At 38.1% G+C, this 24,454-nt stretch overlaps 2 protein-coding genes and 1 long non-coding RNA gene across 3 annotated transcripts; 2 read left to right on the forward strand and 1 right to left on the reverse strand.

The window, feature by feature from the left end:
- Positions 1-803: 803 nt before the first annotated feature.
- LOC149719865 (uncharacterized) lies at positions 804-2,851 on the reverse strand. The gene is made up of 3 exons (XR_016381238.1): positions 1,570-2,851; positions 1,261-1,504; positions 804-1,183 (listed from the first exon to the last, which is right to left on the reverse strand). It is a non-coding gene; the product is annotated as an uncharacterized LOC149719865 (long non-coding RNA).
- Positions 2,852-7,180: 4,329 nt separating this feature from the next.
- LOC149719866 (ATP-binding cassette sub-family C member 1-like) lies at positions 7,181-11,049 on the forward strand. Its single transcript, XM_089864458.1, has 7 exons — positions 7,181-7,317; positions 7,411-7,587; positions 7,721-7,834; positions 7,896-8,033; positions 8,096-8,233; positions 10,420-10,478; positions 10,609-11,049. The coding sequence occupies exons 1-7, from the start codon at positions 7,273-7,275 to the stop codon at positions 10,913-10,915; spliced, it is 978 nt and encodes a 325-aa protein (XP_089720584.1). The 5' UTR covers positions 7,181-7,272; the 3' UTR covers positions 10,916-11,049.
- Positions 11,050-11,328: 279 nt separating this feature from the next.
- Positions 11,329-11,821, forward strand: LOC149719867 (ATP-binding cassette sub-family C member 3-like). The gene is made up of 2 exons (XM_089864549.1): positions 11,329-11,452; positions 11,513-11,821. The coding sequence occupies exons 1-2, from the start codon at positions 11,432-11,434 to the stop codon at positions 11,819-11,821; spliced, it is 330 nt and encodes a 109-aa protein (XP_089720675.1). The 5' UTR covers positions 11,329-11,431.
- Positions 11,822-24,454: the final 12,633 nt, after the last annotated feature.

Genomic DNA, 24,454 nt, shown 5'->3' on the forward strand with positions numbered 1-24,454 from the left:
TTCAAGTGAAAGGTCTTTTGCAATCACACATCGATCGAGATTCCTGGACTAAATTGAACGTGACTCCAGCCACTATAATGCAGCAAATGCCAGTTTTGGGAGAACTTTACAACTACGCAAACAGTATGTATGAAGCACCGCCTGTTGATCGACCGGAAGTAATGGCCTGCTACAACTACCTAAAAGCCTGCCATAACATCTTTGAAGAGGGTTTACTTTCCCATAAGCCTGTTTATGGCGTAAACTCGGATCCTGTAAAATCCATGATGATGGGCATGAAGTTCTTTGAAGATTGGGCCACTGAAAGAATTAAGGAAGATACAAATGTATCGATGACGAATAATCCCAAATTTCTGGCTTGGCAAACTTGGGAGCTTCTTCGAGTTGCAGTTTATGGATGTATAGACTACATTGAAGACTTTACCACTACTCACCCAGGACGTTATGTTTACCCAGTTCGGATCAGTGGCTCTGCAGTGGAGACATTGTTCAGCCAAATGAAGTACGTAGCCGCTGGAAAACTCACAAGCATAAATTATAGTGGCGCCAGAAGATCTCTGTTGATTAAAGGGTGTACAAAGACATCCCAGAATGCCGAGGCATCGTATCGTAAAGTAGGATTAGATATTTGCGATAAATAAATTTAGCGTATAAATAAAATCAATAAAAGTTACCAATTGAAACAAATAAATTTAATATAGACCATTTACAATTTCAAATAATCACAGTTTTGATAGATTTGTTTTCAGATAAGGACTTAATTAAACTTTTAACAAATGAAATCTAATATTGACGAATTTAAATTTGAGATAATCACAGTTTTGTTTTGAGATATCGCATATAGGAACTTCGTAACAATTTGAACAAATTCAATTTAATTTGAAATAATCAGTCTTGTTTCAATATGGGAACTTGTTATCACAAAACAGGAAATATCATTAACCAATTTCTTCATGTTTGAATTAGTTGTAAACTTGTGATCATCAAAATAATACCGTCCTCTAATCGTATTAAAAATCGTCGCGAATTCTTTTTCGTATTTGTCTGCCTCGTTTTGAAACTTGAATAGGTGACGTTGCCAATTGTGGAAGTGGGTTAAGAGCTGATGTTGATGGATTCTGTTCACGAATTTCTGATTGTGGAACTGCGATATTAGCCTGCTGCAATTGCCTCTTCTGGGTTTCTTTAAAGGATTTTAGAAATTTATCTTTTTTAGCTTTGGTTTTAGCTGCTTTTATTTTGCCCGATTTCATTCCATACAGTATACAACGTAATATTTGTCCTCCAACTCCTCGTCTCCCTTTTAATTCATTTCTTCTTCTTGCTGCGGCTCTAATTAAATCCGCAACTTTGGCATGAGTTATTTTTCTTTGGAAAATAACCCTGTATTTTTCCAAGTCGGCATTTTGAAATTCATGCTAAATAATTTCTGGTATATTTGAGACAGCAGAATGAAATTGTTGCTTTAACGATTGGTTATTTTTGACAATTACTGTTATTTCATCTGAAAAATTATAGGATTAAGTCCAAATAGACAAAAATAAAGCGCTATGGTTAAGAGAAAATTACTTATAACTCTAGATGGATAAGCGCTGAGCCTCCACTTTCGGTATTCGTCAACCACGATTTTGCATATCTTGTTGACGTAAGGAATTAGACTCACATCAGCGACAAATAAACCACCTTTGTTTATCGCATCTATGGCTGGTGGGATGTCTTCTTTAAAGAGATAACGGTTGCGCAGGGAAAGGCTGATTTGATATAAAGTGTGGGCCTCATCCCTTTGTTTAGCAGTTAAAACCTTTTCCCTTTTTTCAGCCTCCTATGTAATTTGCATGCCAGCTTTATTTATAGACCATATTTCACCCATGGCACCCCCAACCAATTGAGTATAGCCTATCAGTTTGAAGGTGTCTGATTTTACATTTTTTGGCTGGAGAGTTTGGTATGTTTAAATCGTAACTTCTGTAGCAAAAATTGTTATAAATATTACTACAATTTAAAAATTATTAAAACTTAAACATTGGCCCTGGAGCTCGCGTCACTTTCACTATTGGGGTGAGCAGATTTAACAGAATACTAATTAAAGATAAGTTGTCTAGGGGTTATAAGCTTAATAAAATAAAGGCAGGGCCTTATTGGGTGTTGCCAAATATCTCATTTAATATTTAAAACAATCAATCAATTAAAATCAATTAAAAAGCAAATAAAACAAAACTGACAAAAGGTTGTGGGCCCACATGCAAAATCATTATGAATCAAAATCTTATTAGTTAAAATAATTAAACAAAATGGTAATGCTCATGAATTGCTATTACCAAGGTTTAAAACAAGAACATATAAAAAATGGGTACGCCAATACTTCGTTACGTTCTCTTTGCGTCCAGAAGACCTTTTTCACGCCGCACGATGCCCGCACAAAAGGAAGGCTTTGGTAGGCTTGAAGGCTTTGAAACCATACAAATCGCGCACAAAAATGCTCGCATTTATTTATTTGTGGTCTCGCCGTATCGATTTACCGTGTTTTAAAACCGAGGCCGAACTTAGATTTCTCAAAACGGGGTATACCCCCAGGACTTAGTCCGGACTGCAATAATAAAATTGCCCGAAATTCATAATCGGTTCGTTCTTTCGTTGCCTCGGTTAGCCGGGTCGCAAAAAGGACATCCTGCTCGTACAGAGTTCAGAACTCAACTCCTTTTCGTTCTTTCTATTTCATTCCACTCTCAGAGAGCGTCCTTCACCTCATCTTCGATGACGTACCCCGAATATTTTTAAACATGTACATACACTAAGCTTTATAGTTACAAGTTTTACTATTTACAAAAAGAATGACCACCTGAATATTTGACAAAACCCAACCTAGTTCATAGTGAATGGTAGAAAATATAAGGAAAGGTAACCTATGGTACCGAGTGGGAGATCGAACTGATAACTCGCCATACACAGTAGCTAAAGGGACGCAGCTTTTAAAATGCCAGGATCTTTACAAATAAAAGCCTAAGATGGGTAGATGGGAAAAAGTAACGGCGCCAGTTACCAAGTCCCCAAACACCAGGAAAAAATTCTAGCGACCACCACAGTAGAGACCAGCTCCAAAGAAGTTGCCGCCTAAATGTATTTCCTTTTTCGATTTGAAAGATGTTAAACAAATAAAAGGGCTAAATGTTTGAATCCCACATATTTCGCGCTACACTTCTTTCGAGCTTTTGCTGATTATCAACTTTTAGGCTCATTTCAATATCAGTTTCTCTAGAAACCTAAGCTTTGGCATCTAGTACTTTCCAGGCAAACCAATGCATTACCTTGGAAAGTTCTGATTTAAATTCTTCGTGGCACACAATAACTGGGTGAGGCTTATCATTTTGGAACAATATATTATGTACCCAGTTGTTCAACTTGTTCCAAGCAAACAAAAACGAGGAATACCCACATTGTTCTTTTTTATATTTTGATTTCAACAAATCATACTGGCTACACATATCTTCGAATATTTTTTTAAACTGCCATTGTTTTTCATGCATTCTATTGCACCTTTAAGTTTTCCGTCTTTATCAATCAGGAAAAAGTCATCCTTTTCGTAACTTTCTAAAATGTTTGCTAAATTCAAATCTGACATTTTGACAACTGTGCCGATTCCCGACTACCTAAATGACTAGATTATATTAAGCCTTGGAATTAAACTATAGCACACAACATGAAGATAAGGAAATAAGTGCACTATTTTTTCGAGCCAACTTACGCATGTAATTTGTGTAAAACTACGCGAAAGTAACTCTCCGCGGCGGCATAAGACCAACTCTTCCCGTCGCTCTGTAAGGGGGACGGAAATCTTGAATCGACTATGGGGGAACTCATTTTTCACGTTGCGGTTTAGGCTTCTCGTTCTTCACTTTCTGGTTATCTATGCGCTTTTGCTTAAAGGCGTTATGCGACACTCTGAAAGGTGTTATACGACACTCTGAATTATTATTATTATTGTTGAGGAGGGTACGCGCCCTAGCACCGATGCCAAAGGCATATTGTACATCCTCATATTCAAGCCTTGAATAGGCCCGTAGCTGCAGCGTAGCGAAGAATTCGCTCCACCGTAATAGAGGAGACCCTCGAGGGTTCCAAAGTATGTGAATCAAAATATTCTAGTCTAAGCGAGGCGAAGCAGTCGCACTCGCAAAGTACGTGAGCGGATGTTTCTTCCTTCTCCTGGCACGACCTACAGAGAGGGTTGTCGGCAAAACCCATCAGATTTAAGTGCCTATTAAGCCGACAGTGCCCGGTCGAAAAGACCGGTGGCCAGCCTAATATCCCATCTGCTGAGTGAAATTAGGTCTCTGGCACGAGACCTGCAGGGACCATTGACAAAAAGTTTTGTCTGTCTCTGGCCCTCCATGTTATGCCAGAGCTGGTTTTGTATGACAGTCAACCTGTCATGCAGACACCGTTTGACGTGCCTGTAGGGGATGGGGACGGCCGGCTCCGGCCCCAAGAGCTTGGCCTCGGCACCCCTTTTCGCAAATCTGTCGGCTTGCTCATTACCATGATATCCGCTATGCCCTGGCACCCAGTACAACAGAACCCTGTTGCAGGATGCCAATCGCGCTAGCAGATCAAGGCAGATGCGCACCAGTTGAGAGGTAATCTGACACAGGTTCAGCGCGTTCAGGGCGGCCTGACTGTCAGAATAAATTCTCACAGTCCGTCCGGTATACCCTTTGTTAATACAGTAATCTGCGCAATAACAGATCGCGGCAATTTCCGCCTGGAACACACTAGCGAAGGTGCCCAGGCAAGCAGAAAAGCCAACCCTTGTGGTTTGGCAGTAATAGCCGGCGACGACACTCTGAAAGGTGTTATGCCGCACCCTTTAAGGAATTGCACAACACTCATATGACAGTAAAAATTAACTTTTAGTTTGATATAAGAATATAAGAGTTAAAAAGGTGTTAAACTGAACCTCTGTTGCACCATTTTATTCTTATCTTCGACACCAATTGCTCAAATAATTGTTATTAAACCCTTTCAGGGGTGTAAATGAACACCTGTAATGGTGTCAAATTTGGACCTATATAAACTACTTTTAAAGGTGTTAAAGCACACTCTATTTTCTTAGAGTGTACGTATAATAGTTAAATATAAATTTTCTCTATGAACAGCTAGTTCAGTTTCTAAAGTTCAGTGTTGTCCAAATAACCGGTTTGGAGACGCAAAACGTGTGCGCGGAGCGAGTTTACGAAGAGCAATCTCACATCTCAATAGTTCCGTTATCTACCCAATAGACCTTTTCACACTTATGGCCGCGCATGAGCAGTTGCAAGTTTGTTGCCATGAGTTTTACGCTTCTATGGAGTTAACGTGTAAAATAAACTACGATGGACGAGTTTTAGAACGTTTTGAAATTTAATATTAATATAAAACGCCTAGTATTTAAACCGAGAGAGTAAAATTAAAACCATGTTAAGAAACAAACTGTTTTTAAGTTCTAATGGAAACGGTGCAATGATAATAGTTGGTTAAAACTCACTAAGCCTCGGCGACCGTATGGGATCGACGCTTCGGCCATGGATTTATACTAGAAGCTTACGTAAGCTTCTATTATAAATCCATGCTTCGGCGGACATCGCCGATGCCGTGCCCGAAAGCGCCGCGTATAACACGCTCGTAAGCCTTGGCGCCCAATTTGGTCTGTAGAATATTATAAACTACCCCAATTTTATGTCTATCAATTGAATTCGATAAAATTTCATCTACGAAGTTGAATTTATACTTTTACAACCATTAATACAACACTGTTTTATAAAAATAAACTCAAATGCCTAACTAGTAAGGTAAAAGCAATGGCTACATAAATACGACTGGCAACAAACATTCTTTCTGCGCATGCTCACCTTTCGAGAATTTTACCCCCTTTTCACCCTCGCTCTAAGTGTGAAAAGGTCTATGGCCTGAATGTGGAGAAATTGCTTTTCGAAATTACAGCGCTAGATATCGTGAAGGAATGGATCTTGTATTAAAAGATTTAAACTTCAAGTTAGTTGCCGGTGAAAAGTTCGGTGTAGTGGGTTGGACGGGAGCTGGAAAGTCATCATTGACCTTGGCCCTGTTTCGACTTACCGAGGCGAGACAATAATTGACGGGGTGAAGATCGCTAATATCGGATTGTTCGACTTGCGATCGCGGTTATCTATCATTCCCCAAGACCCTTTCTACATTTATTTTCAAATAATCAGCGATTGCATATTATTAGATTAATGCTATAATATTTTCATAACCAGGAATACAGACAGATATTATACGAATTTGTTGTATGTATACCTGATATAACCTCGTAGAATTATTATTTTAAGCCGAAAAATTTCATGGCAAAAATTAACGCTTACAGCGTCGAAAGCGAGAAGCCTGTAATTTTATTGTGGATGCAGAACATCCGCGTTTACCAAGGTCTGCAGTACAGAGGATTCTACCTTTTTCCTCTACGTCAGTCACTGTTTATTCCATAAAGTTGAAAACATCATCAACTGCTTCGAAAACGGAGAATTTGAAAAACTGAATGAAAATAAATCTTGATGGAATTTTCTTTTAAAGAGAACCATTGGAGACCTCATGGCTATTTTGTGGTGAGAATGGCATTGCAGAATTATCCATTATCCGGCAGTAGGCAAGTGACAAGATATTAACGTAGATATTAGGTCCCCAAGGCTCACACGGACAAGAAATAAGTCACCTCCGATAAGCTTAATTGTTTAATCCTGGACTGATTAATGATTATCATCCCTCGAGGTCCACCGTCTTAGATTCTTTACAGCCTTGACAAGGTTTTATTCTTTGCAATTTGAGATTAAGACCTATGGTATCTTTCGTGAAATTTAAACGAACTCTTCTGTTCATTCAAGGGTTAAATTATCTTTACAAGAATAAATTGTTAAAATAAATATTACTTTTAAGACCAACAAATATAGTCTGTAATCAGCTATCCAAAGATTATTATATATAATCTCCCCTATTAATAAGGACAAAATGTACAGTTCATAAGAGAACGGTTTTATCGCCTGAAGTCTGGAATTTTGTTTTTCAGCTAAAATGTAGGTGAAGTCGTTCTGAAATGCACTCGTGTTTTGCGAGTGAAACTCGATCAAGGTCTTTTAATGTACTGTTTTAAAACCTCACCATATCGGTTTACTAGAAAACGTTGAAAGGATTAGATAGACGTTAGATAACTCCACAACGACTAGTCTGTTAAACAAATTGCTCAAAATTAGTGTTATACATCTTGAAATGGGTTCCTTCATATTGGATGACATTTGTAAATCTCCATTTTGGGTATGCTACGTGTTTGTTATTTTACCAGGACAATAAATATATTAATTGATGGCATTTGCGTTTAATTACGAAGTCTGTATTTATTTTTAAAAGGACGGTAATTTGACATGGTACACGGATTATCCAGACTTGACTCCTTGTTTTCAAAAGACAATCCTGGTCTGGGTGCCATGCGCGATACTCTGGTTGTTCCTTCCATTGGAAGTCGCGTTGATCACCAAGTCGGAACGGCGAAGCGTTCGTTGTTCTTATCGTTCCGTTACGAAAATTGTATGTCTTTTTACACCTAACGAGCGCAGAGCATAGTTGCTCATGCAATAGGCATTGTACATCTGGCGTAGCAGGATGCGTTCTTGCCACTGTAATACCTAAAAAGTAGGTATTACTTTGCTTTCTTTTTCAGCTCTTGGTCTTGTTATTGGCCGCAATTAGCGTCTTAAAATTTGGTAAACAAATATACTACGGCAATTTTCAAGTCGCTGACAATTTGGCGGTCATTCTTCAATTTGGAACTTATGTAAGACAATTTAAAAAATGAATAACGTTTTCATGAAATAAAATAAACTCGCGTGTTTCAGATCTTGGCGTTATTCCTCATAATTTACGGCAGAGGGGGTGGCACGATGTTGTCCGGAATCCTGACAATGTTTTGGTTCCTCTTAACACTAACGCAAACTATCACACTGAGATCCACCATCATGAAATACTATTTACAAGTAAGCCAAGGCTTAAATTTTATAATAATACTACTGAAACAAATAAACGCGAAATATTTCAGAACGACAAAGATGACTATTTCGGTTTGGTAATTGAGTCGATAATTTATCCTTTAGTAGTAGTTACCCTCGTTTTACACACACTGAGTGACACCTCTCCACACTACGAGAAAGATACGTACGCAATCGAGGTTAAAATGGTAATACTCCATGCATTTTGTTGTTCATGTAATCATGGAGAAAGGGGGAGGAGTCGAATTGAGTAGCGTTTCTCGGTCACTATGCGTAGTAAATTTCACCCCCAAGTGTGGGAAAACTGTGGGGGATGGAATGAGGAAAGATTCTTGCACACTGTGGTAAAATAACCATGATGCGTCTTTGGCTACATTTATCACGCCCTCTCTCAACCATCTCTCGACTTAGCAAATTCAAAATATAGTGGCAGCATGGTTCCAGGCTTCCATCGTTTTAGATAATAACTTTGGTATTTATACACGCAGTATATGCCCATATTCAAATAATTAATACGTGAAATATTACCTAATTCACAAAAAGCTTGCCTCCGTTCCTCAGTTTAAATCTACGCGCCACGAAGTAGCAGAAACCAATTAAATTAAACCCGCCACCATGGTGCCACAGACGGCGCCAACTAACTAGGTCACGTGTGTTTACCACGATCTGGATGATGCGGCCCCCACTATTTCAACCCACCCCATCCTCCCGTTTTTGTGGGAAATTATATCGCGGGTCGGGGCAGAATTTGGCTCAAGATTTCGACTCCCCCCCTTTCTCCATGATGTAACGTAAGTTATTGCTAGTCGTTCTCGATATAGGTCTCAGCAGGAGTTCATAATAACCCGAAGTAAAAAAAAGCCCGTAACAACAAAGCTTCGCCGTAAAGCTAAGCTAATTCATACACCGCTTAACTTCCAAAGAAATCGTTACCCCATTTTTTAGCGCCCACGCGCATTAACTTACACACTTCCGGTTTAGCACTATTTTTATCTTCTGATTTTGGGAGCGAAAATGGCTCACGTCTGCTTCTGTCGGAACGGTGTAAATTAAGCCTTGGCTAAGAAGTTGGCTTTTAGTCGGGGTTTCAAGTTTTCTACAAAACATTTAAACGATCTTCAATGATGTTTTGTTGTGATATGAGTGAGTGAGAATTCCGTGGTTAAATTAAAACGGTTTGGACAAATTTATTCCCAGTATCTTTAATATCGCAACGTGTTTCTACGTCTACCATATCTCCATTTTTCTTTTCGGCGGAGATCCCAGCCAACGGAAGTTTTGGAACGAAAACCAAGGAGCATAGATACCAGTACGATATACTGTAAGGTTGTATGTCCATAAACAGGCTAATCCTTTCTAAGCGCAACGGCAGAATCTTGTTGTTCGCGATTTTTACCATTAGCTCTATGGCCACTTTCATACTCCCCCCGAAGGGGGGTTATTATGAACTCCTGGTCTCAGTAAGGTTTTGTGTCATACTTATGGATTTATAAATGCATACAGCTAATGAGAATCATTATGCCTCCATATATTTCATTTTAATTACAATTCGGGTTTTGTGCGCCGGGTTGGAGTACTATCCATCACGCCTCATAATTCTGATGTCCTTCTAACTGTGCCATTTTCTTGGTTAGTAATAACGCGTGGTTCGTCAGGTAAAATTCGTCAACATAATAATAGCATGGATAAAGAATGTGCGTTAGGAAATTTGTTTTCACTATCTAGGATAGGCAACTCTTTATCTCGGACGACAGCTTATTCTGTATTTACTCTGTTACAACATCGGTTGTAAGCACACGCAAAGCTAGGTCTCAATGTAACCTAGTTTTTGTGCCTGCTGGCAAGAGACGAAAAACTTCAGGATTTTCAGGATTTAAAATAACCACGAACTTTTTAGCTCGAGTGCACGGACCTCTAGGCCTTAGTTTCAAATACGTGTAGTAGGCTGTAGCTAGCCTGTAGGCAATTCCACACGTATTTGAAACTAAGGCCAAGAGGTCCATGCACTCGAGCTAAAAAACTCGCGGATATTTTAAATCCTGAAGTTTTTCGTCTCTTAATTGTCAGCACGCACATAGCTAGGTTTCATAGAGACCTAGCTTTGTGCGTGCTGACAACCGATACTGTAACAGAGTATACCCAGAATAAACTGTCGTTCGAGATAGGGAGTTGCCTATCCTTTAGCGTGAAAACAAATTTCCTCACGAGAATTCTTTAACCATGATAATAGTATAGCTCTTCCCACAAAAACCGCCTATAGATTCGATGAGAAAATGGCTACACAATGATTCCTATAAGATGCCTGTTATTGAACAGATGCACTTCATTTTTCTATTAAAATGCCTTATTTTTTATGATTTTTTCAAACATTTAGAAATCAAGGGAAGAAGAAGCATCGTTTTGTTCACGAATGGTTTACTCATGGCTTACCGGGTAAATCTTTTCCTGTTTTTGCATTCTCGTATATTGCCCTTACTTGAAGAAGAAGTTTTTGCAGCTCAGCTAATTTTATTTTAAATCTAACTTTGTAGTTTTTCTTTCAATATTTAAACGTATTGTATAGCGCCCTGTGGAATGGTTGGAAGAAAAACCTGGAGCCATCGGAAGTGCACGACTTGAATGACGCGGAGCGAGCGCTGACTGTCTCGCGCATTTTCGAAAAACACTGCAAGCCCCAACCTGAAACCAAAAGTGATGGCGATGAAATAGAAATGAAAAGATTTTCGGAAAAACGCAACAGAACCGTATATCAAATGAAATCCATCGCTTGGCCCTTGTTGAGGACAGTTGGGCCTTGCTTGGTGGCGGGAGTTGTCTTTCAATTTCTATCCGACGTAGTTTCATTCGGCCCAGCTCTTTTGACAGGGTAAACAAATTCTGTTTTTCAGTCATATAGGTAACGTCAAGACATCATAAGTGATTATTTATGGGAAATCAAGGTTAACAAAAAAATATATCCATACATGTGTTTCACTTAAAGCGTAAAATTAAGTTCATTTGTTGCTCTGTCTGAATGTTTACATTCCTCTGAATATTTTTTAAAACTGATTCTAACAGAGGTTGAAGTTGCAAGTGGTTGGCCAAGCTGCAATGATTACGTAAACTTTATAATAATAATAATAATAATAATAAAGGCTTTATTAGGAGTACACTTTCAGAAAAATCAGATTTACAAAGTGGTCCATGTGTCGATAAAAAAAATTGGAACGCAGTTAACCAGTTATGTTTTCAGTTCCATTATTGATTACTCGACGAGCGAAGATCCTTTGTGGAAGGGGATTTTCTACGTTTGCCTTTACGGTTTGGCCGGTATTGCGCAATCTTTGTTGCAAGAAGGCAGCGCCATTTTCCACACCAAGCTAGGACTGAGACTCAAATCCGCCACCATGCACGTTCTGTACAAAAAAGTAAGTTAGGGTTTTCGTGATTGTGCGACGCTAGTTCATTAACGAGATTCGTCGAAGCAGACATTTCGCTTGACGAGCAGCGATCGACGTGACTTGACAATGGGCGAACTACTGAACACGATGTACGTCGATACGAACAGATTCCAAATTCTGTCGCCGCAACTGGGTCTCTTGTGGTCGGTCCCGGTACAATTAGTACTGTGTTTCGCCTTCATGTATCAAGAACTGGGTCATTCAGCCTTTGCTGGTATCGTACCTATTGTCGTTTTAGTGCCGCTGAACTATCTCTGTACAAAGAATTACAAGCAACTGCAGGTAAATTTAATCCAACTAAAACACCACGTAATATTAACCATATGCCTAAATTAATAACAATAATCTCCAGTAGAATTCATCAAAAGTTTGCGTTAGAAAATTGTAGACGGAAGAAAAAGCAAATATGGAAGGCACGCGTCCCTGGTGAAGAATAATTCATAAAATCGCCTTCCTGTAGATATTATAGAGCACTTTACGAGCACTAAAATAAACAAACTCCTCAAATATACGATCGAACGTTTGTTCCGTGTCATATTACCAACAGTAGAGAAAGACTAGTTCAGAAACCAAAGTAAACCTCTCCGAGTCGAGACGAGGGCTATTTACCAAATTAGGAGGTTTTTCTTAATAATAATAAAATAAATATTATTGGCATTATTAATTTTAATCGTCAGAAGTTTACTTTAATTCAAGTTAAGTTGTTTTAAGAAACGTTATTCCCTTAATCATTTTAAACATAGCTATGGTTAACGTTTGACTTCTAGCGAACACCTTTTTCACAATTTTTGTAAACTAGGGTAAAAAAGCGATTGATTCGCAGTAAACGATAAGAAAAGCCGCAATTGCATGAACCTTTAGTTGAAGCCCTGCTATTGGGAGGTTAGACGTTTATCGCAGCCCAAGCGGATCGCCCCGTTTTTCTTAACCATAGCGATGATAATGGAGTAGAAGTCAATATTGCTTTCTGTGAACGGCGAACACGGTCCGGATATTGCGAACATGTTTGGACCGATTTTCCAACTACGAACGCGGAGATAGACACACACACACAGATAGGTCCCGTGTAATACCTCTCACTCCGAGGTATCATCGTCACTCGGAGAGGAAAAACTCGATTACTACAGCCAGCGTAAGGTTGAAATTTAGACGGACTGTTGGGTGAATATGTATTCTACAATGCAAGCCTAAACTCCCACAGTGGGAGAGAGAGGGTCGAAAGCGGTTTATTTGGTTTCTTCTTCTCACTTGGATTACTGTTTCTATACCGAATTACTACTTCTTGCCCTCTCTTTAACACAAAAATACTAATTTCAAGCAAGCGCAGTACAGAGGTACAATCGCGAAGAGCAGAACGATACCTCGCAAGGTTTCTTGTAAATACCTATGTCATAGAACTCGCTCGTTAGCAACAACCGGCGAATATTAGCCATGATCACAATACGACTGGAGAAGTTTCTGTGAATGTTTTTTTTAATCATCTCGTTTATTAGATTGAGCTGATGAAGCAGAAAGACAACAGAATGAAAATGATGAGCGAAATCCTGAACGGAATCCGCGTCTTGAAGTTGTACGCTTGGGAGAGATCATTCCAGAGAACCGTTCTTAAAATCAGGAAGAAAGAAATTGCACTCATGAAGAAACAAGCCTGCTACCAAGGAATAAACATACTTATATCTGTTCTCATACCGGTTTTGGTACGAACGTAAAAATATTACAAGTGGACTATTGTTATTGATGATACGGGCACATAGGGCTGTAGAGACTTCAGCTTCGTATTAATTTGGTTTCCAATTTTCTCACTGGCCACAAAAAGGCAGACGTTTCTGATGTCTCTACTCTTTCACCACTCACAAGAAAGGAGATTACGCCACATTTCAGCAATGAAATAAGAACACGGTTTCATGTTGGTGGTGGTCACCTCTTTTTGTTAAACTGTTCATCTTCAGGGCTTACACACTCTTTTACCTCCATATTTGATTTGAAGTTCCTACAAATATTTTTTTCAAAAATTTGCAGATTACTACACCGTGTTTCGCCATGTACGTATTAATCGACGAAGATAACGTTCTCACCTCGATGAAAGCTTTCATCTCCTTCCAGTTGGTCCGATTATTAGCGATGTCAGTGCTTTCCCTTCCGGAATTAATAAATACCCTAGTTTTGGTAAGAGCGGCGTCAGGGAAGGTCAAAACCTAAATCTACTATTTGCTTCTTCTACTAAATATATTCATTGTTTTTCGATGATAAATGATTTAAAAATTTCTGATTTGATGAAAAATTTTAAACAAATTGGCGTGTTTTTGGTACATAATTTTGAATATTATCAAAATTATGTAAGATATAACGAAACGTTTCATCAAAATTATGTAAGATAGAACGAAACGTTTATACAATTATATGTGGTTATCGTTGTAGTCAATGGTCTCCGAGTTCTCGCCCAATCACAATCGTCATTTGAAAAAAAAATATTTTTTGAACTGTTCTTTTTCATTTTATCACGCTTATAAGTGACTGCGCATACTACGAGAATTAGGTTTTTACGTGTGAAGATTTTCCATAGAATTTAATGTCTTTTTCAAAAGCTCGGAACTCTAACACGAAGGAAACGCAATGAATAACCTGATTAAAAAAATGAAAAACCGAGACTATCAGATTTAAAACATTTTAATTTTTAGACGATTTTATTTTCGCTCGGTATTTGCCCCGAATTTCAGCGCTTTCTTTACCAGTAGCCCAAAACACTAGAAGCCCCATGTAGTACAATAAATAGGCCTAGGCCTAGGCGTAGCTCCGGTGATTGTATCCAATTTCCGCAACTCGAAGTAGGACAAAGGTCAGGAAATTGGGGACTGTGATTATGACCTGGCACCGTTTCGCCTGCTTGATGGAGACTTTTGATATTATGTATGATTCGATTATCATAGTCCTTGGCTGCGTTCAGTAACACTCATCAGGAAAAACATCGATGTTTGGGAAAATTAGATCGGTGTTCTTTTGACGTCATGATGATGACGTTGCAGTTGTTGAACGGCAAATTTTGTGTAATCGATGCTTTTCTTAATGGCGACGATATTATGATAACGTTACGGCGGAGGCTTAAATAATAAATCCGTACTCTTTCCAAAAATATAGCACTTCAATTTATCAATTAAATCAAAATTCTGTCAGAATCCATTTTTTTACCGAAATAATATATTGCTTTTTAGTATTATGAGGAGTTCGTAATAACCCCCCTTCGGGGGAAAGTACGAAACTTGCCATAGAGCTAATGGTAAAAATCGCGAACAACAAGATTTTGTCGTTGCGCATATGAAGGACTAGCCTGTTGATGGACATACAACTTTACAGTAGATTGTAGTAGTATCTATACTCCTTGGTTTTCGTTCCAAAACTTGGCTGGGAGCCTGGGATCTCCGTCGTTAAGAAAAATGGCGAGTATGTGGACGTAGAAACCCGATGGATTTCTTGTATTAAAGATACTGCGATTAAATTTGTCCAAACCACGGAATTCTCACTCACACATATCACAACTAGAGATGGCCGATACCAGGCTTAACCCGATACCGATCGATACCGGTACAAACATGAACCGATACCGATCGATACCGATATGGTATCGGTTCATCCCTACAGGCGCGTACTAAGAAAGATTTTCGCTTATTAGTTGTTAGATAAACTGAATTCAGGTACTTTTCATATAAATGAGAACTCGTCACGATTGTAATTCTTAGAAATGGGATATTATCACCATAATTACGTTACGAAAAGAACTAAAAATGTCATGTAGCGTCATCTAACGCATTTTAAACGAGAATCGGTTTAGTATCGGTATCGAACCAACCGATCCGATACTATCGGGAAACCCTGAGTATCGGTGCCGATACCGATATGGTATCGGTACCGGTTCATCCCTAATCACAACAAAACATTAATGACGATCGTTTCAATGTTTTGTAGAAAACTAGGAACCATCGCAAAGCCAACTTCTTAGCCAAGGCTTAATGTACACCGTGCCGACAGACGCGACTCGCGAGCCATTTTAGGTCTAAAAATTTCAAGATAAAAATAGTGCTAAACCGGAAAATGGGAAATTAATGCGCGTGGGCGCTAAAAATTGGGGTAACTATTTCTTTGGGAGCTAAGCGGTGTATAAATCCGCTGAGCTTTACGGCGAAACTTTGTTGTTACGGGCTTTTTAACAAGTTTCGTACTTCCCCCGAAGGGGGGGTTATTATGAAATCCTGGTATTATTATCCATAAGGATAATATTTGTGAAATCTTCATTATTTTAAATTAGTGGAGATTGGGATGTGGTTCCCTCGATTTTTTTGTCGCGGCGCAAAATGACGAAATTCACGTCATGAATTCGATGCTCATCAAAAAAGCCTCCTCTCACAGCTGATTTTTCTGATGGGCATCCGATGAGCATCATGACGTCACGCCCAAAGACGCGAAAAACCGTTCAGTAAGACATCGATGTCATCTTTTAGTCATCGATGTTTTTGATGCCGGTTACTGAACGCAGCCCTACTGTAATAGAAAGTTTTGAAATTATATATTTGGCGTCACTAAATAACGACAACTAATTTAATGTTTTACTACAAACATTTTCCTAACAAAGAATCGTACAGGATTGTCAACCTTCCCTTTAGTTAAAACATCTCAAAATGACGCAAATCCATTAAGAGATTCTTTACAGACACACGTCTCGGTAAGGAGAATTTCAAACTTGTTGAATCGTGGGGAAACCAAGCATTTCGTGGAGCAGATGGCTAGCGACGCCGAATTTGGTATGTCAATCTAAAACGGAAGAGTAAAAACGGGATAAGTTGCGTATTTTTTTTTGCGGCAGCTGCTCCCACACAAGCGGATGAGTTTAAGCTCAAAATTAATTGTGGGTAAAGAGTAGAAGTGCAAACTTAACTGCGGGAAAAGAAGGAACTTCTTCAGAACTTAATCCAAAAACAGAAGCATTGGTATAAGGGACGCCGATCATGTGGGGCCAGAGGGGCCTGAGCCCCCACGGGTAAAAATGAGATGGGGCTCAGTCCCCTCTGTGAAGCCGCGTTTAATTTGGGTGCCACTGTGAGTCGGCCGAGACTGGTCCCCCACGCTCAGTCTTTTGACACTATAAGGAAAATATTATTGGCCTTTTGATGCTGAAATAATCGAGTTATTTTAGTCTATTTCACTATTTGTGATTAGGTCTGTATTTACATCGATATAGCATGTATGTGCTAAATTTCGAATAAACATTTTCTACTATTTATGGAAGTAGCCTGAAAACGGCTGGATTTTTTAATACCAACCACTTGGCAAGTTGGCATCGCTTAGAAACGCCAATCAGTGACTGCAAATAGGAGGTCGGAGAGACCGAATTCTCCCGGAGACATGGGGCCTGGCAATACCAAACTGACTCTTTGGATATTGCAGGGAGCCCAGCGGCCCTATAATTACTATAAAATGCTATATATTTGAACCTGTCCCATCTTGTCTTATAATTTCATGAAAGATCCTATTACATCCTATACTCTTGACTTAGTCGAAATTTTCGTATAGTTAAATGCCAAATTTATCAAAATTTAGCTCTTTCACCGAGATCCAATTTAAAGACAGCGAAATAGCGGAGCTCGCTTCGCTCGCTCTGGATTTTTTACACATAGTATATTCATTAGGTTTTTTTTCGAAGTAGAATCTGATTGGTTCTTTTTGAGATTTTTTACACAGTTAGAGCTAAAATAGGATTTTTAGCACTATATTTCCTATAAAAACACCCTTTTTCTACTATAAAATCCTCTAAGGAATAAAACTTTTGGCTTAGCTCCCTGGTGTTGGCTTGGGCCCCAGCCCCCCTGGGAAAAATAATGATCGGCGCCCCTGATTGGTATAAACAGAAAGTATCCACCCATAATGATCCGGATTATTCCCATAGCAGCTTCATACTGCGAGTCAAAGGGAATCTTGATTAGCCCAATAATCAATTTTAGAATTAAACCCCGCAAAGACTCAACCATCTCTTTCTTATTTGTAAAAAAAGCCAATGAACATGCCGTTCTTAAAGTCGCTTTCAAATTGTTTCCAGATATTTTTGAACTCACATCTTTGACCAATGTTGACATCAATTTATTTCTATGAAAATTTCAGCAATCGAAATTCAAAAGGGAACGTTTTATTGGAACCTGGAAGAGCCAACAGCGGTATCTCTTCAGGACATCAATTTGAAAGTGTCCCGTGGCTCGTTGGTAGCCGTAGTGGGTCCAGTTGGTTGTGGCAAGTCTTCCCTCTTGTCAGCTCTGGCTTCCGAGATGCAGAAGGTGGAGGGGGAGGTGAGTGTGGCCGGGAGAGTGGGGTACGTCACTCAACAACCCTGGATCCAGAACGCCTCACTCAGACAAAATATACTCTTCGTCGACGAGATGGACCAGGAAAGGTACGACAATGTGATACGTGCATGCGCCTTACAACCAGACCTCGAACAGCTACCCGCTGACGACGAAACGGAGATCGGAGAGAGAGTATGTATTGTCATAAACAGATATCTTCTTCTTTAAGTAAATATTATTTCGGTGGAACTTGTCCTGTCCCCATCCTTTAGGGTCTCACTTTTTAGCGTGGGCTTTATCTCCCGCTAACTTAAACCTATGTTTTTACACGACTTGCGCGGTACATTGCCACCCCTTGCGCTACTGATGTTTTTACGTTTTCAAAGAAAAACAGTGCAGAACACTAAGCAGTTTTTAATTTTGCGCGTCCATCATAGATCTTTCGTGTTTAGTGTTTACGCGTGCGACGGTGCGAGACAGGCAAGGGGGCTCGCGCTCGCTTCGGGATTTTTACCTCTCCAAGTGACGTATGTCACGGAGAGGTTCTAATTTCGACGTTTCTGTCTTTCTGTGTGTCTGTCTGTTGTTACACCCCACGTGACCGCGTTCACAGTTTGGAAATCGGAGCAAACGTGTTCTCAATTTCCGGACCGCATTTCCCGGAAATTTCGAAAATTGTATTCCACTTACACTGGCTATTATTTCAATGCCTGTCTAACACCACCATCGTCTGGATTTTTGTCCAGGCGTATGCTTTATTTCAAACGTCAATATTAGTCAAGAAGCTACGTTCTTTGGAAATTTATCTCAACAATTCCTAAAGAATTTCGTTGGAAAATATTCCCTAGACGTTCTTTGGAAATTTATCTCAAGAATTTCTTTGGAAAACAACCCCTAGGCCTACTTTGGAAATTTATCTCTAGAATTCCTAAAGAATTTCTTTAGAAAATAATCCCAAGAAATTCTTTGGAAATTTATCTCTAGAATTCCTAAAGAATTTCTTTCGAAAATAATCCTTAGACCTTCTTTGGAAATTTATCTCTAGAATTCCTAAAGAATTTCTTTAGAAAATAATCCCAAGATATTCTTTGGAAATTTATCTCTAGAATTCCTAAAGAATTTCTTTAGAAAATAATCCTTAGACCTTCTTTGGAAATTTATCTCTAGAATTCCTAAAGAATTTCATTAGAAAATAATCCCAAGAAATCCTTTGGAAATTTGTCTCTAGAATTCCTAAAGAATTTCTTTAGAAAATAATCCCTAGACCTTCTTTGGAAATTTATCTCTAGAATTCCTAAGGAATTTCTTTAGAAAATAATCCCAAGACATTCTTTGGAAATTTATCTCAAGAATTCTTTAGGAAATTCCAAGGAAGTCTTTGGAAATGGTTTCTTTAGAAAATGATCCCAAGGGCTCCGTAGGGTTCCAAAGAAATTCCTTTAGAACTCTTAAGAAGATTTTTGTAAGGGAACGTCGCCTACAATGCCGCCATCAGGGCAGGACAAACTAATGCCCACATCGAGATGTTCATCATACGATGTGGCTAAAATCAAAAAGTGAGATAACTTTTCAGGCTAGTCAAAAACATTTACCACGAGTGTGTTAATCCATTCCCCATTTTGTAGAGTATTGTAAAAATCAAATGCTAAAAGGATCATCATCCTTATGAAACTTTGTCTAAAGTAAATTGACTTATAGATCAAAATATTGTAATAATGGTATTTTAGTATTATGAGAACCTCATTTCGGGGCCCCTCTGAAATTTACAGGTAGGCTGTAGCCTACCCAGTCTACCCCTGCCGGCGCCACTGTCCGTAAACGGCAGAAAGTTTTAAACCTTGTGCAATTGTATGGGGTACTAAGTGGGTTTTGGAGGCTTTAACGGCCAAGCAGTAGATACAGACGTCGTTGTTAAATTTAATAATGTATATTCACTGAGAGTTTTTCGAGTATCAGAAACGCATTTAACCTAATTTCCTCTACAATTGTTTTTAAAAAAATATTTATTTTGGACTCTAATTACGCTCGAAATAAAGATAAAACATGCCATAAGAGAATTAAGCAAAAATTCCGACTGACAGCTTAGATTCCCTGTAAATCTAAACATAACGATTTTAATTACTCTTATTTTACTTTTAATCTATTTTATCCTTTACATAAACACCTCACGGATTATTGAAGGCAAAAAAAAAAATAAAAAAATAGGTAAATATAACATTCCATTTCAGCGCTTGCCTAGCCTTAGCTACGGGACAAGCCTTCGTGAAACGTTTTTAATTTTTTTAACCATCAAATTAATGTCTATCTAGGGTAAAAATATTTTGAGATAATTATATGTAAAGCATAATTGCAATATATCTGGCCCTTTGAAATTCATCTCTAAAATTCTTAACTAATTTCGTTGGAAAATAAACCTTCTTTGGAAATTAATCTCTTGAATTCCAAACGAATTTCGTTGGAAGATAAACCCTAGATCTTCTTTGAAAAACCAACCCTAGAGCTTCATTGGACATTTATCTCAATAATTCCTAACGAATTTCTTTTTGAAATAAACCATGGACTTTAAGTTTATCTCAAGAATTCCTTACTTTGGAAAATAAACCTTAAACCTTCTTTGGAAATTGATCTCAAGAATTCTAAAGAATTTCGTTGGAAAATATTCCCTAGACATTCTTTGGAAATTTATCTCAAGAATTTCTAAAGAACTTCTTTGGAAAACAACCCCTAGACCTACTTTGGAAATTTATCCCTAGAATTCCTAAAGAATTTCTTTAGAAAATAATCCCAAGAAATTCTTTGGAAATTTATCTATAAAATTCCTAAAGAATTTCTTTAGAAAATAATCCCAAGACATTCCTTGGAAATTTATCTCTAGAATTCCTAAAGAATTTCTTTCGAAAATAATCCCAAGACCTTCTTAGGAAATTTATCTCTAGAATTTCTAAAGAATTTCTTTAGAAAATAATCCCAAGACATTCTTTGGAAATTAATCTCTAGAATTCCTAAAGAATTTCTTTAGAAAATAGTCCCTAGACCTTCTTAGGAAATTTATCTCTAGAATTCCTAAAGAAATTCTTTAGAAAATAATCCCAAGACATTCTTTCGAAATTTATCTCAAGAATTATTTAGGAAATTCCAAGGAAGTCTTTGGAAATAGTTTCTTTAGAAAATGATCCCAAGGGCTCCGTAGGGTTCCAAAGAAATTCCTTTAGAACTCTTAAGAAGATTTTTGTAAGGGTTTCTCTTCGAAAGAAGCTATGGTTATTTCTCAATTATAAATTTGAAATCTTGGTACTTTATTTTCTTAATCATAAACCCTATATGTAGACGGTACAACTGGTATGGATAATTTATAATTACACCTGCACGGTAAAAAAAAAGGGTTCTTCGAGGGTTTTCAATAGAACCCTTACGTTCTTGTTGAAACGCTAAAGGTTCCCAGAGGTGGATGAAGGTTCACAGTAGAACAGGAAGGTTCTTAGCAGATCGTATCTAATTAAAAGGGTTCTTGTAATAACGTGTGGGTTTTTAATAGATCCTTGAAGGTTCTTGAAAGAACATTCGGGTTCTTGAAAGATCCTTGAAGGTTCTTGAAAGACCATTCGGGTTCTTGAAAGATCCTTGAACGTTCTTTAAAGAACATTTGGGATCTTGCGAGAGCCTTCACGGTTCGTGAAAGAACATTCAAGTTCTCGATAGATCCATGAGGGTTCGTGATAGAACATTTCGGTTCTCGATAGATACTTGAGGGGTCATGAAAAAAATAAGGGTTCGTGATAGAACATTTCGGTTCTCGATAGATACTTGAGGGGTCATGAAAAAAATAAGGGTTCGTGAAAGAACACTGTTAGAAAAAAAGGTGTTTCGTGGGTGTTTGGAAATACCTTGAGGTGTTTATATACTCTTTTTAGAGTGTTTTGTAACTGAGATAGTGTTTTCCAAAAGGTGCTAGTTGACTCTTTTTAGGTATTTTTTAAAGGAAATGGTGATTCACTGGTACGTAGAAACACCTTTTGGTTTTAGTAACTCTTCCAGGTGTGCTTTAATCTGAAGGGTGTTTTCTGTTTCAGTTGGAAGGTGTTCTATCAATGGGTGCTTAGGAAAACGGCAGGGTGTTAATTGACCCTTATTGAAATGTTTTTAAAAGGAAATACAAGCCGCGTTTACACGAGCTTGCACGAACCGTTGCCAACGCATTGGAAACGATTTGAAACCACGTGTTAACACAACCGTTTATAATCGAACCAATTCCGAATCGCATTGTTTTTAATATAAAACTGTTTGAATGGTGGGGATAAACACCTTTGGGCCCTACTTAACACTTTTTTACCTCACATGGTGTATTTTTAAGTTATAGGTTTTTTGATATGAGCTTAGAGCGTGAAGGGTGAAGAGAGAAATCATCTACTAATTCTCCCTGCATAGTGAAACATCCAAAAAAATCCCAAGCTTTTAAAAATAAAAAATAAATATAATAAATCTTCGGGGATTCATACTTATTTTGAATTTTCAATCATTGGGAAATAATAATCGGAGAGTTCAATATGCTGGAATGTCTTGGAATTAGAGTAATTCATAAACATCAGTTGAATTTTCCTTTAACACCAGTTTTTACCTCTCCGAGTGACGATGACGTCACGAAGAGGTATAACACTGGACGTTTCTGTGTGTGTGTCTGTTTGTCACCACGTTCGCAGTTGGAAAATCGGTGCAACCGTGTTCACAATTCCCGGACCGCGTTCGCAGTTAACAGAAATTAGGAAAATTCTACTTCATTACGCTCTCTCCACACTTGTCTTTCATATGGTATATACCACATACACGCCAATCTGCAACATTGGCTTCTACTCCATTATCATCGTTGGGGTTAAGATGTACGCGCGATCGGCTACGGTTACGAGAAACGTTTAGCTTCCCAATGGCAGGGCTTCCACCAAATGCTCACGCAATTACACTTATTCTTATCATTTGTGAATGAATCGCCTTATATACCCTAAATTTTCAAACATTGTGAAAACGGTGTACGCTAGAAGTCAAACGTCAGAAATAGCTATGTTTAAATTTATTTTAAGAATAATGTTTCTTAAAACGGCTTAACTAGAATTAAGGAAAAATACTGACGATTAAAAAAATTAATATCAGTTATATTTATTTAATTATTTAAGATAATCTTCTTTTCTACGGAACGACACAAGTGCAAGTTTATATAGAACGAGTAATGAAGATTGCATATGAATAGAAACACAAGGTTAATATAAAGCGAGTAGGATCAGAAGTATATAATACTTCTCTTCGAGAGAAGTGTACCACAAAGCGGGATAAGTGTAACGTCACTCTTCCCGACATCGGATCATTTAGAGCAAGGTTACTAAACCGAATCACATACACGATAAATAGTTCCCTCATCATTACTCTATTAGCGTTTAAATATTTGGTAAGACGCGCTTGTGCATTTTTGTCCCACGTCAAGACGAAGTTTGTGGAATGATTGCTGAGGATTTAGTGCCAAACATCTATAGAATTCACCTTACGGTGCAATGCCCATTTGTAATTTGATGAGCGGGAAAGCAAACTAAAAGGGTGAGCTTGGGAAGAATGACGTTACATAACTAAAGCATTAAGAGGATACAGAGTGTCATCCTTCTTCTATTATCCCCTTCTGGTAGGATGAAATAATCTCTTACAAAATTATAACTTTTTTTATTGCTGAAAATATGTTAAATATGTTTCGGCATTACGATTCCTTTTGTAGTTTTGTAGCTACAAAGCTCTGTTTCATTTCAATATTCCAAGAAACTATTTTATTATTAATATTTCAAATTTGGTGTTTACTCTTTAATTCAGCTTTACTACATTTATATATAGTGGTGAAGAGTTTTAAAAAAGTCACCAAGAGAGAAAAATTGAAAATCATTGCAACGCCTACGTTATTAATATAAAGCCTATGCACGGCGCCTTAAGCTCGGGGACAAAGAGCTGTCTTGAGCCGCTTGTTTTTATGCATCAATGATCATAGATGGCGCTTTTCATTTAGCGCCCACAATTTAAAAAAAGCCGGGAAACTGGGTTTTTATATGAAAGTTATTTATACCAAGACGTTTCTAATTATAAGCAGTTTTTAATTAAAAATTGGACGGAAATGTTTATTTTTCCAAATTATCACATTACAAAGGACTATTGCTACTGTATCACAAGGAAATATATCACATTATCCTAAAACGTAATTTTTTTTCTATTTATTTATAACATTAAAATGGATTAATCCTACAAAAGAGTACTTGAAAAACACATTAAGACTAATTTAGATTTCATGAAACTACTCAAGTACACTTTATTGGTAATATTTAATTAATAGAATAACTTTATTATCTTTCCGGTAAACAACACTTCTTCCACTCCGTCTCTCCCCGTTGCGGCGCCCAAACTGCTGTGCGGGAGCAGGCGGGAGGAAAAATTCGAGCGGGAATCCCAGATTCAAAAAAGCTCTGACGTAAAATACGTCACCAACCTTAACAGTAAAGCGCCTCTAGCGATAGAAGCGCGCGAAGTATAAGGTCCGGAAAAAAATCCCCAATTAGCCCGCTGCATAGGCTTTATATTTATAACGTAGGCGTTGATCATTGTTATGATTGCAACCTAACAC

The sequence above is a fragment of the Phalangium opilio genome, unplaced genomic scaffold (genome assembly GCF_054372755.1).
Source record: "Phalangium opilio isolate 3A_F unplaced genomic scaffold, DU_Popi_V2 ptg000002l_1, whole genome shotgun sequence".
NCBI lineage: Eukaryota > Metazoa > Arthropoda > Arachnida > Opiliones > Phalangiidae > Phalangium > Phalangium opilio.

Coding starts and splice junctions, on each gene's coding strand:
- LOC149719866 (XM_089864458.1), top strand. CDS start 7,273: ATGGGTTCCTTCATATTGGATGACATTTGTAAATCTCCATTTTGG. Junction 8,034..8,095: donor TCATGAAATACTATTTACAA/GTAAGCCAAGGC, acceptor GAAATATTTCAG/AACGACAAAGATGACTATTT. Junction 8,234..10,419: donor ACGCAATCGAGGTTAAAATG/GTAATACTCCAT, acceptor TCAAACATTTAG/AAATCAAGGGAAGAAGAAGC.
- LOC149719867 (XM_089864549.1), top strand. CDS start 11,432: ATGCACGTTCTGTACAAAAAA. Junction 11,453..11,512: donor TGCACGTTCTGTACAAAAAA/GTAAGTTAGGGT, acceptor TCGTCGAAGCAG/ACATTTCGCTTGACGAGCAG.